This window comes from Megalobrama amblycephala, linkage group LG3, assembly GCF_018812025.1.
Source record: "Megalobrama amblycephala isolate DHTTF-2021 linkage group LG3, ASM1881202v1, whole genome shotgun sequence".
Lineage (NCBI taxonomy): Eukaryota > Metazoa > Chordata > Actinopteri > Cypriniformes > Xenocyprididae > Megalobrama > Megalobrama amblycephala.
Genome location: NC_063046.1, coordinates 12417043 through 12429923, shown reverse-complemented (window position 1 = coordinate 12429923; position 12881 = coordinate 12417043). Strand labels below are relative to the sequence as shown.

General features: G+C 37.8%; 1 protein-coding gene across 1 annotated transcript; it reads left to right on the top strand.

Moving 5' to 3' along the window:
* Window positions 1-2819: 2819 nt before the first annotated feature.
* Window positions 2820-12526, top strand: faah2b (fatty acid amide hydrolase 2b). Its single transcript, XM_048183915.1, has 11 exons — window positions 2820-3041; window positions 4309-4391; window positions 4473-4609; window positions 5836-6045; window positions 6267-6386; window positions 6947-7082; window positions 8692-8809; window positions 8959-9078; window positions 9599-9707; window positions 9876-10064; window positions 12121-12526. The coding sequence occupies exons 1-11, from the start codon at window positions 2838-2840 to the stop codon at window positions 12294-12296; spliced, it is 1602 nt and encodes a 533-aa protein (XP_048039872.1). The 5' UTR covers window positions 2820-2837; the 3' UTR covers window positions 12297-12526.
* The last annotated feature ends 355 nt before the right edge of the window (window positions 12527-12881 follow it).

Below are 12881 nucleotides of genomic sequence, written 5' to 3'. Positions count from 1 at the left end.
TAGCTCCTCCCATATTTTCTTACTGAAATGGAACAGACGAAGTTTTCCTGAAGCCCCTCACTGCAGAACACAAGAGATCCAGGGGGCGCAGTCGGGTAGGTTTAGGGCTATGTAAAGTGGGAGGAGTTGGATCTAGATCCCCACCCCCTGGATCTTGTGTTCTGCAGTGAGGACCATCTCGCTTTATTGGCTGTTTGATACATGTGTTCGTTTTGTATAAGCATAAGAGGGTTTTATATTAGGTCATGAAGAAGAGGGCAGCAAAACGTTGATACAATATTTGTTGTTGGGAACATTAGTTAAGGCCTTTGTCTCATAAAGTCTTTGACAAACATCTGGAAGATATATTATTTTAAAATATACCAGAAAACTATTACAGATATTTTTAAAATATTTTTACTAGTGGGTGCAGGAAATTATAGTTAATTTATGTAAGTGAGGGTAGAAAAATAAACTGTGACATATTATACCCAAAAATTCTTCATACAGTGAGTGGACTACCAGTAAAATTGATAAAAAATTTGGAACCAAAAAATATTCAGACACTTTGACTTTTTCTTAAGTGTTATCTGACATAATTAAGATAATTTTTTTCTGACACAGTTTAACCATTTCTGTTTTATACCATGTGTTAATAGTACTGCCTCTTTTTAACAATCATCACAAATACAAACCCGATTCCAAAAAAGTTGGGACACTGTACAAATTGTGAATAAAAAAGGAATGCAATAATTTACAAATCTCATAAACTTATATTTTATTCACAATAGAATATAGATAACGTATCAAATGTTGAAAGTGAGACATTTTGAAATGTCATGCCAAATATTGGCTCATTTTGGATTTCATGAGAGCTACACATTCCAAAAAAGTTGGGACAGGTAGCAATAAGAGGCCGAAAAGTTAAATGTACATATAAGGAACAGCTGGAGGACCAATTTGCAACTTATTAGGTCAACTGGCAACATGATTGGGTATAAAAAGAGCCTCTCAGAGTGGCAGTGTCTCTCAGAAGTCAAGATGGGCAGAGGATCACCAATTCCCCCAATGCTGTGGCGAAAAATAGTGGAGCAATATCAGAAAGGAGTTACTCAGAGAAAAATTGCAAAGAGTTTGAAGTTATCATCATCTACAGTGCATAATATCATCCAAAGATTCAAAGAATCTGGAACAATCTTTGTGCATAAGGGTCAAGGCCGGAAAACCATACTGGATGCCCGTGATCTTTGGGCCCTTAGACGGCACTGCATCACATACAAGAATACTACTGTAATGGAAAACACAACATGGGCTCAGGATAACTTCTAGAAAACATTGTCGGTGAACACAATCCACCGTGCCATTCGCCGTTGCCGGCTAAAACTCTGTAGGTCAAAAAAGAAGCCATATCTAAACATGATCCAGAAGCGCAGGCATTTTCTCTGGACCAAGGCTCATTTAAAATGGACTGTGGCAAAGTGGAAAACTGTTCTGTGGTCAGACGAATCAAAATTTGAAGTTCTTTTTGGAAAACTAGGACGCCATGTCATCCGGACTAAAGAGGACAAGGACAACCCAAGTTGTTATCAGCGCTCAGTTCAGAAGCCTGCATCTCTGATGGTATGGGGTTGCATGAGTGCGTGTGGCATGGGCAGCTTACACATCTGGAAAGGCACCATCAATGCTGAAAGGTATATCCAAGTTCTAGAACAACATATGCTCCCATCCAGACGTCGTCTCTTCCAGGGAAGACCTTGCATTTTCCAACATGACAATGCCAGACCACATACTGCATCAATTACAACATCATGGCTGCGTAGAAGAAGGATCCGGGTACTGAAATGGCCAGCCTGCAGTCCAGATCTTTCACCCATAGAAAACATTTGGCGCATCATAAAGAGGAAGATGCGACAAAGAAGACCTAAGACAGTTGAGCAACTAGAAGCCTATATTAGACAAGAATGGGACAATATTCCTATTCCTAAACTTGAGCACCTTGTCTCCTCAGTCCCCAGATGTTTGCAGACTGTTATAAAAAGAAGAGGGGATGCCACACAGTGGTAAACATGGCCTTGTCCCAACTTTTTTGAGATGTGTTGATGCCGTGAAATTTAAAATCAACTTATTTTTCCCTTAAAATGATACATTTTCTCAGTTTAAACATTTGATATGTCATCTATGTTGTATTCTGAATAAAATATCGAAATTTGAAACTTCTAAATCATTGCATTCTGTTTTTATTCACAATGTGTACAGTGTCCCAACTTTTTTGGAATCGGGTTTGTATTACAAGAATTAGGAAGGACTTTTTTGTTGTTGTTGTTTGTTTAAATATCAGTTTACAGGACAGTTCTTAATCAATGCGTCATGCTTTATGTCAGAGATGACTTTTTTGGCATAAGTTGATTTGCGTAGGTCGTCTGCCAGAAGCTAGTTATTTTAGTTTATAAAGATTTAAATATGGATATTTTTCTTATAAAAGCTTTAAAGGCCTTTATTAACCCCCTGGAGCCGTGTGGATTACTTTTATGATGGATGAATGCACTTTTTTGGACTTCAAAATCAGGAGTGCCATTCATTACCATTATAAAGCTTGGAAGAGCAAGGAAATTTTATAATATAACTCAGATTGTGTTCGTCTGAAAGAAGATTGAGCGTGAGTAAATCATGGGCTAATTTTCGTTTTTGGGTGAACTATCCCTTTAAGTGTGATGATTCCATAAGTGTTGTGCTGTATCGATATCATAGACTGTAAAAGATCGATATACTGGAGATAAATAAGGTCAAAGTTCAGCGTCTGCAGGGATAAAATGCTAGGGGTGTGGCATGTGTACGCAGCACTTTTCATCTGTTGCTGCATGATCTCTGTTCTCGCCACAATGGCTTTGACAATCGGAGAGCGCGTGCAGCACTGCCTCCTGGTCCTCGTGCCTAGGCTGTTCTTGGCTCTCTTTAGGCTGGTCTCACCCGGCTCAAAGCGACCAAAACATCTCCCTCCAATCAGAAATCCACTGCTTACTCTCTCTGCAGTGCAACTGGCTGAGAAGATTCGCAGAAGAGAGGTTTGGGCTTTCATTTGCATTAGTTCTGTCATGGCTGAGCATGAATGAAATGAATGAAAAGAAGGCTATAATAAATAACTTCACTGTGTCTTACAACTAAAAAAAAAGTATTTTATCTGAAGTTTTCTTGCTGTTTTTTAAAGCTCTGGTTCTATTATGTCAGGCAACAATGGCTGTAGTGTGCACTAAAATAGTGACAGGTCAGCACCAGTAACTTGTTGCTGTTCTAAAGGCTTAAATGAAGCAGGATTTATTGCATATATTTATAGACTACCAGACTTAAATAATCTTGAGTTATCTTGTCGACTTTATCCTAGATAAAAGTTACAAAGGGCTCTGAAGCCAAAATGTTAACAATAAATCTAGATTGTGGCTCACTGCCCTCACCCTTATGGCCTAATGCTCCTACATGTGGAGAAAATATATATTGCTCTGTGCTTTATCTAATCTGTTGCTTACTAAATAACAAGAGATATGGCTTTAAAAAAAAGTCTTAAAATTGTCCTCCTTAAAGGATTAGTTCATTTTCAAATGAAAATTACCCTAAGCTTTACTTACCCTCAAGCCATCCTAGTATATGACTTTCTTCTTTGAAAATTAGCCCAAGCTTGAGGGTGAGTAAAGCTTGGGCTAATTTTCATTTGAAAGTGAACTAATCCTTTAATGGGACTGTTCACCCAAAAAATTGTGTCATAATTTACTCACCCTCAAGTTGTTCCAAACCTGCGTGAATTTCTTTATTCTGTTGAACACAAAAGAAGATATTTTAAAGGATGTTACCGGTTAACGGTAGAAGTTACCATTACCAACATTCTTCAAATATCTTCTTTTGTCTTCATCGGAAAAAAATTCATACATGTTTGGAACAACATGAGGGTAAGTAAATGATGACAGATTTTTATTTTGGGGTGAACTATCCCCTTTAAGTGTCAGTTCACCCAAGAATGACTTTGACTTTCTTTATTGTGTTTTTGTCCATCCAATGAATGTCAGTGGGGTACAAAAGAACATTAAATCCCATTGTCTTAAAAAATAAACCCACTAAGAATTAAAAAATATATACATATTTGTGTTCCACAGAAGAAAGTCATACTGGTTTGGAACGACATATGATATATAAGGTATCAATTGAGAACATATTTAGTAAACTTACTAAAAATTATATTTAGTATCTATAGCCACTAAAAAAAAAAAAAAAAAACATTTTGGACTTCACATTGTACTTTTTGTAATACTGAACATTAAGCTCTTTGATTTGTATATTCAGGTTACTAGTGTGGAGGTTGTGCAGGCCTACATCGACAGGATACAGGAAGTAAACCCACTGCTCAATGCTTTGGTCAAAGACAGGTGAGCACTTGGTTCATTGAAGTAGTAACAACGTTTATGCATGACTGAACAGGACATTTCACTATAAATGACCACTTTCAGGTTCTCATCCGCCCTTCAGGAGGCCGCTCATGCAGATAAAATAATAGAGGAGGAGAATGGAGGAGAGGAAGTTCTGAGGAACCGATTTCCTCTGCTGGGTGTTCCACTGTCTGTCAAAGAGTCATTCGCTCTACAGGGTACACTTCCCATAATGCTCTCCGCCTTGCATCCACGCACACAGTATCACCCTGAGACAAGGTTTATTTGAGATAAAGTCTATTTTGACTGTAATTCTTGCTATTTAAATGGCTATTTGCCAACAAATTTACATGTGAACATAAAATATTGGGTTACACTTTATTTTGATAGTCCACTTTAGACACTCTACTTACTAACTTTGCAACTACATGTCAGCTAACTCATTAATTTACAACAAAGACTATAGAATAACTCAAGACGTGTCATTCGTATTGTTTTGAATGGGAGAAAGTGTAACGCGCAATATGGCGGAATAAGTCCCGCCTTCTAAATAAGAGCCAATCGCCGACTGGTAAAGTCATCGCGTCACTTCAGCGACCGGTTTCTATAGAAACAGTCAGACGCGCGCCTCAGAAGAGACGCGCATTTAGGTCTGTGCGTGCGCATTAGCTTGATCCAGCCTGAAAAATACAGTTTTTTTGTCATGATTCGAGCGTTTAGAAACTAAATTTATGAGCCGGTTGTTGTTAGATTTCATTGGTGATTTCAAATATGAAATTTAATCGTAAGGTTGGCGAACAGTTTTGGAGAATTTGATGTTTCCCCATTCAAAGAGATAGGAGCTGCATGATGCCCAGGATGCCCGAGAGGCGTTTCAAAGATGGCCGCCGAGTGAAATGACTTGTCTTATTGGGACTTGTATAGGCTGACATGTACATGCAGTAGAATGTCTGTTGGGCGACCATCAAAATAAAGTTACTTATAGTTAGAAGAATGTCTAAGTGGACTATCGAAAAAAAGTGTTATTGATTTGAATTGTTACAAACCTACCTGTATATTCTCTTAAAGCATCCGCTAATGTAGTCCATTCATTGCAAAGTACAAAACAATGGACCAGTGATGAGTACTTCAGTATGTACAATGTAGCCTACTGTTTGATGCAATTTGTTTGCAAGCTTCACAATTGGAAAAATTATTAAACAATGTCAACTAAAATCAATATTTCGGTCCATATATTTATTTATTTAAATTGGATAGCTTTGAATAATGTCGAATCACCCGGCCATTGTCACAAGAATCTGGAATGCAACTAATTTTAGTGGGCTGTAACTTGCAAACATTGCCTTTAGATTCAGTAGAGATCAGAGGCTCCTGTATTGTTCATCATTGTATAAATTAAAAGGATACTAGAAATGATTCATTTTCATGTTTTCTGCTCCCACAGGTATGCCCAATTCTGGTGGGTTGAAATCACGGGCTAGAGTACTTGCCAGTGTGGATGCTCCTTCTGTGGCTCTGTTGAAGAGAGCTGGTGCAATTCCTCTAGGTGTCACCAACACCAGTGAGCTTTGCATGTGGATGGAGTCCAGCAACCACCTCTATGGGATCACCAGTAACCCCTATGACCTCGAGAGGATGTGTGGAGGAAGCTCAGGTCTTAAGAAAAAAAAAAAAAAAAAAATCTGAATTTTTTTATAAACCTTATATATAAATATATACTCATATTAAGGGTATACAAAAATTATACTTCATTGGTCACGGTTTCATTTCCATGATTTTGCACAGATGTTCAGCTTAAATTAAAAAGTTGATAATTAGCCATAAACTACATTATTATTACAATATTATATTAAACACAGATTCTTTCTTGGGTAGGTGGAGAAGGAAGCATCATCGGTGGTGGTGCATCTGTGATAGGTATCGGCTCTGACATTGGAGGAAGTATCCGCATGCCATGTTTTTTCAATGGGATTTTTGGCCACAAACCTTCACAGGGTATGTATTTTGCTGTAAGAACCATCAGAAAAACACAATCTTTCTGTTAAACCGTTCCCCACCATTGATGGAAATTTCCGTCATTTATGAGACAATGCTTCCCTGCCATTGACAGAATTTTTCGGCTTACCGTGTTTTCAATGTTATACGGTAGGGGGCGCTATTACACAACTTCTGAAAGAATAAAGAATCTTCGGCTCAAAACACAGGCCAAAAAGAAGCAGACACAAGCGATAAAAGCATTGCTTATGCACGTTATAGTCTTGGAAAAACCGCGACTTTCTCAGCTTTGTTCAAAATGCTGCTTATTTAATGAAACTTACCCATATTCAAGTGTTGATAAAAAAAAAAAAAAAGAGTTCATGAAACTAGAATGTTGTTGTTTAAAACAGGCTCTGTTCTTTCTTTTGATATATTGCATGTTCAGAAATATTCATACAAAATATTCTGGGGGCACCGACATTTTTGAGAAAATAATAAAAAATGCTGGCAAAGAAAGAGTTAATAGGTAAAAATAGATGTATATTATCATAAAAGGAGAGGGTTTTATTTCATTTCAGATGTGGTTTCAAATGACGGTCAGTTTCCCGAAAGTTCTGGTCTCCAAAATGACTATCTGGGTTCTGGTCCAATGTGTCGCTACGCTGAAGACCTGCTCCCTCTCCTGAAGATAATGGCCGGGCCCACTGCAGACAAGTACATCTCACATAGATATACAGGTGCTGGTCATATAATTAGAATAAGTTCATTTTTTTATTGTAAATTATTTTACAAAATGAAACTTGCGTATATTCTAGATTCCCTACATGTAAAGTAAAACATTTCAAAGGTTTTTAAAAAAAAAAAAAAAAAGTTGATTAGAGCGTACAGCTAATGAAAGTCCAAAATCCAGAATCTCAAAATATTAGAATATTTACATTTGAGTTTCATTAAATGACCATCCCTACAGTATAAATTCCAGGTATCTCTTGTTCTTTGAAACCACACTAATGGGGAAGACTGCTGACTTGGCAAAGACAATCATTGACACCCTCCACAAAGAGAGTAAGTCACAGATGGTCATTACTGAATGGGGTGGCTGTTTACAGAGTGATGTATCAAAGCATATTAAATGCAAAGTTGACTAGAAGGAAGAAATTGGGTAGGCAAAGGTGCACAAGCAACAGGGATGACCACAATCTTGAGAATACTGTCAAGTAAAGCCGATTCAAACACTTGGGAGAGCTTCACAATGAGTAGAATGAAGCCGGAGTCAGCGCATCAAGAGTCACCACACTCGGACATCTTCAGGAAAAGGACTACCAAGCCACTTCTGAAACAGACACAATGTCAGAAGCATCTTACCTGGGCTAAGGAGAAAAAGAACTGGACAGTGAACAGTGGTCGAAAGTCCTCTTTTCAGATAAAAGTAAATTTTGCATTTCATGTTGAAATTATGGTCCCAGAGTCTGAAGGAAGACTGGAGAGGCACAGAATCCAAGCTGCTTGAAGTATAGTGGGAAGTTTCTGAAGTTAGTAATGATTTGGGGGGCCGTGACATCTGCTGGTGTTGGTCCATTGGGTTTTATCAAGTGCAAAGTCAATGCAGCCATCTTCCAGGAGATTTTGGAGCACTTTATGCTTCCATCTGCTGACAAGCTTTATGGAGATGCTGATTTCCTTTTCCAGCAGGACTTTAGCACCTGCTCACAGTGCAAAAACCACTTCCAAGTGGTTTGCTGACCATGATATTACTGTGCTTTATTGGCCAGCCAACATGCCTGACCTGAATCTATGGGATATTTTCAAGAGAAAGATGAGAAACAGTCGATCCAACAATATACAGATGATCTGAAGGCTCAATAGTGCCTCAGCAGTGCCACAGGCTGATCACTTCCATGCCACACTTCACTGATGCTGTAATTTGTGCTAGGAGCAAGTCATTTGCTGTAATATGTGCTGCCGACCAAGTATTGAGTGTACAAATGAACATACTTTAAAGAACTTAAACTTTTCTGTTTTGCAAATCCATTTTTTTGATTGATTTTAGGAAATATTCTAATATTTTTAGATACTGGATTTTGGACTTTCATTAGCTGTACGCTCTAATCATCAAAATAAAGAAAAAACACTTTTGAAATGTTTTACTTTACATGTAGAGAATCTAGAACATATGAAAGTTTCATTTTTAAAAATAATTTACAATAAAAAAATTGATGATATTCTAATTATATGACCAGCACCTGTAAACCAGATTAAACCAGACAGTTTTTTTTTTTTTTTTTTTTTTTACAAATTAGTACTGACAACAAGTATTATTTTCCAGGCTCTTCCTCTCAAAAGAGGTGGATCTGAAAAAGTTACGTTTTTTCACTGTAGTAGATGATGGTGGATCTCCACTGACATCTCCAGTAGACAAACAGCTCATTGAAGCTCAAAAGAGGGTGAGGAGCAAACCAAAACAACTACTACAGGGATTTGCATTCAACATACACATACATAATATAAATACTAATGTAATCAGCTGTATTGCTGAATATATGCAAAATACTGTTTTTTGCATTAAATAATTTTTGAAAATGATTTGTTGCAGGTGGCTGCACGTATAGAGGCCGATCTAGGAGTTACAGTTAAAGAAGTTAGCTTTCCTCAGCTCAAATACTCTTTTCAGATTTGGGACACATTCTTGGCTCTACCTGACAAAGATGGCAAGGTGTGTAGTGCATTAAGTTACTTAATATTCATTAATATTATCTATTTGACTGGACTGACACTATTGGATGAGAACAAAACTTGAACAGAACTGATCTGGATGATGACACCGTCTTCTGTAGAGCTGCTTTAAATGAATCGAATTGGTTTCACGATTGGCAAATTTTCGCAAGATTGACAAGATTGATGAATTTTACTCAGTGTACTGAACCAATATTGAACTTGAGCTGAATGACAGTTGTCTTTTTACAGCAAATTTACAGCAGAATTTAAATTTCGCTCAAATTGGACAAAGTTTACATCACTACATATTTTCCTTTTTATTACTGTGACGCTACTTTGAAACAGCTTCATGTATTGTATGAAGCGCTAAAATAAAGTTGACTCAAGTACTTCACAAAAGACTGTTGTTTTATGTCTACATTGTTTACTTGCTTTCAACAAATGATTGTAGCAACCACAAAAAACATGGTACATGTGGAGAATTAGAGCAAGTTTGAGTGTGTGTTTGTTTATTCCAGCCTCCACAAGCTTTTGTTGAGCAAATGGCAGATGGAGGCTCTGTGTGGCCTGTTTGGGAGCTGATAAAGAGGATGTTTGGAAGATCTGAACACACTGTGGCTGCTATTGGTAAACTCTAACACTGAACTTTATACTATAGTAGTTTGGACAAAAAAGTCATATTTTAACTGTGGTTGTTTAGGGTTGTTAGGATTGGGTCTTGTACTGTTTTTCCCCCCAAACACCTTTCAAACTAGCAACTGGGAGGAGATACATGCATTTCCCTTGTGTTTTCAGGTTTGGCTCTAATGGAGAGTTCTCACAGTTCTAAGCCATCTCAGTTCATCCTAAAGCAGAAGGAGGAACTGCAAAGAGAAATGGAGGATCTGCTGGGGACAGATGGAGTGCTGTTCTACCCGTCTCATCCTCTTCTCGCCCCCAAACACCACCACCCCCTATTTACTCCATTCAACGCTGGTTACACAGGTAACAGATGCTTAACATAAGGAATTTAAGAGGGAGATATGAGTGACTTAATCTCAAATATAATCCTTTACTAATGATTTTATTCAGTTAGCAGTCCAGATCTTTACCATTAGAACAAGAGATCTTTGTGCCTTTAGCATATATTAGTACTCAGCGTAAATAAGTACACCGCCTTTGAAAAGTAACATTAAGCAATATCTCAATGAACACAAAAACAATTTCCAAAATGTTGACAAGACTAAGTTTAATATAACATCTGTTTAACTTATAACATAAAAGGTTAATAATATAACTTAGATTATACATTTTTCAGTTTTACTCAAATTAGGGTGATGCAAAAATGAGTACACCCCACAACAAAAACTACTACATCTAATACTTTGAATGGCCTCCATGATTTTTAACGACAGCACCAAGTCTTCTAGGCATAGAATGAACAAGTTGGCGACGTGTTGCAACGTCTATCTTTTTCCATTCTTCAAGAATGACCTCTTTTAGAGACTGGATGCTGGATGGAGAGTGATGCTCAACTCGTCTCTTCAGGATTCCCCATTGGTGTTCGATTGGGTTCAGATCAGGAGCCACTGAATCACTTTCACCCTGTTCTTCTTCAGAAATCCAACAGTGGCCTTAGATGTGTGTTTAGGATCATTGTCATGTTGGAAAAGTGCACGACGACCAAGGGCACGGAGTGATGGTAGCATCTTCTCTTTCAGTATAGAGCAGTACATCTGTGAATTCATGAAGCCATCAATGAAATGCAGCTCCCAGACACCAGCAGCACTCATGCAGCCCCACATAAAGACACTGCCACCACCACGTTTCACTGTAGGCACCATGCATTTTCCTTTGTATTCCTCACCTTTGCGATGCCATACAGTTTTGAAGCCATCAGTTCCAAAAAACGTCTATCTTGGTCTCATCACTCCAGAGTATAGAGTCCCAGTAGTCTTCATCTTTGTCAGCATGGGCCCTGGCAAACTCTAGGCGGGCTTTTTTGTGCCTGGGCTTTAGGAGAGGCTTCTTTTGTGGACGACACCCATGCATGCCATTCCTCTGCAGTGTCCATGGGAAATAGTCACCCCAGTTTGGCTTTCTACTTCTTTAGATAACTGCAGTGAACTTGCATGCCGATTTTCTTCAACCCTTCTCATCAGAAGATGCTCCTGTTGAGGTGTTAACTTCCATGGACGACCTGGATGTCTCTGTGAGATGGTTGCAGTTCCATCTTTTTAAAATTTTTGTACCACTTTTGCTACAGTATTCTGACTGATAAGTAAAGCTTTGCTGATCTTCACCTTTCTGGTGTAAAGAAATGATTTTCTTTCTCAGGTCTTGTGACATTTCTCTTCCATGTGGTGCCATTGCTGACAGCATGAAATGGGAAGGGGTTTTAACACCCTTTTATAGTCAACTGTCTGCTGGACACCTGTGTAATGAATAATTAGACTCACCTGTGGTTGAATTCTTGTTAAATTAGACATTTGTAGTCTAAAATTTAGCTTTGCTCCAGAGACTTTCAGTGGGGTGTACTCATTTTTGCATCACCCTAATTTGAGTAAAACTGAAAATTTTGTTCTCTAAATTATATTATTAACCTTACTTTCATGTTATAAGTTAAACAGATGTTATATTAAACTTTGTCTTGTCAACATTTTGGAAATAGTTTTTGTGTTCATTGAGATATTGCTTAAAATGTTACTTTTCAAAGGGGTGTACTCATTTACGCTGAGCACTGTATTATTACATTTACAATGTCCACTTTTGGGCCATAGATTTGGAGCCCATTAATTATCAATAACCTTACAGTATGTGTGTTTATTAAGGCCAAGAATTACAAAAAGTTACTAAAGAGATTAAGCCATTATTAGTTGGAGGGGTCAGACAGGAACAGACTTCAATATTGAGTTTATCATCAACACAGTTACAGCAAAGCTAATCAATAACATAAGGAGTGTGTAACAGAAGTAGATGGAAACCCTTTAAATATACAGCAAAACAATATACATTAATATAACTGAAAACAGCATTCACTTATGTTTTCACCTATTTCTAGGGATCCTGAACATCCTCGGTCTGCCAGTTACCCAGTGTCCACTGGGTTTGAGTAAGGAGCGATTGCCCTTGGGCGTGCAGGTGGTGGCTGGGAAGTTACAAGACCGTCTGCCCTTGGCTGTGGCGCTCTACCTGGAGAAGACTTTCGGAGGCTGGGTCGATCCTGGAGTGGTTTGAGCACTGAAGACTCCAGAGGAAATGCTGGATCTAAGCATGGCATAGCAAAGCAAGTTTTTCAAAAATAGACAGCCTCAACAAACATTGATTTAAAGGGATAGTTAACCCAAAAATTAAATCTCTCATCATTTAATTGCACTCTTGTTGTTCCAAACCCGTGGGACTTTCTTTCTCCAGTGAAAATATTTTGAAGCACATTGGAAACCAAACAGTTTTGGTGCCTATTTGGACAATGGACAAAAAAAAAAAAAAAAAAACCCATTGAAACATTTCTCAAATCATCATTTTATCAGCTTTCTTCCACAGAAAAAAGTCATACAGGTTTGCAACCACACAAGTGTGGGTAAAATGACTAAAATTTTAATTTTTGGGTAAACCATTCCTTTAAGATAAATCAGTGGTTAGAGAGCTATGGTCTTTTTTTTTTTTTTTTTTAAATAAAACTATTTTGTAAATAGTCATTTGAGTCCTAACTGATTTCACGGTTCCACTTCAGAAACTTCGTACTGTACCAAAGCTTTCTTATTTCAGCATTGCCACCCATTATTAAAATCGGTTAAACATTTGCATCTCAGACTTCTGCAT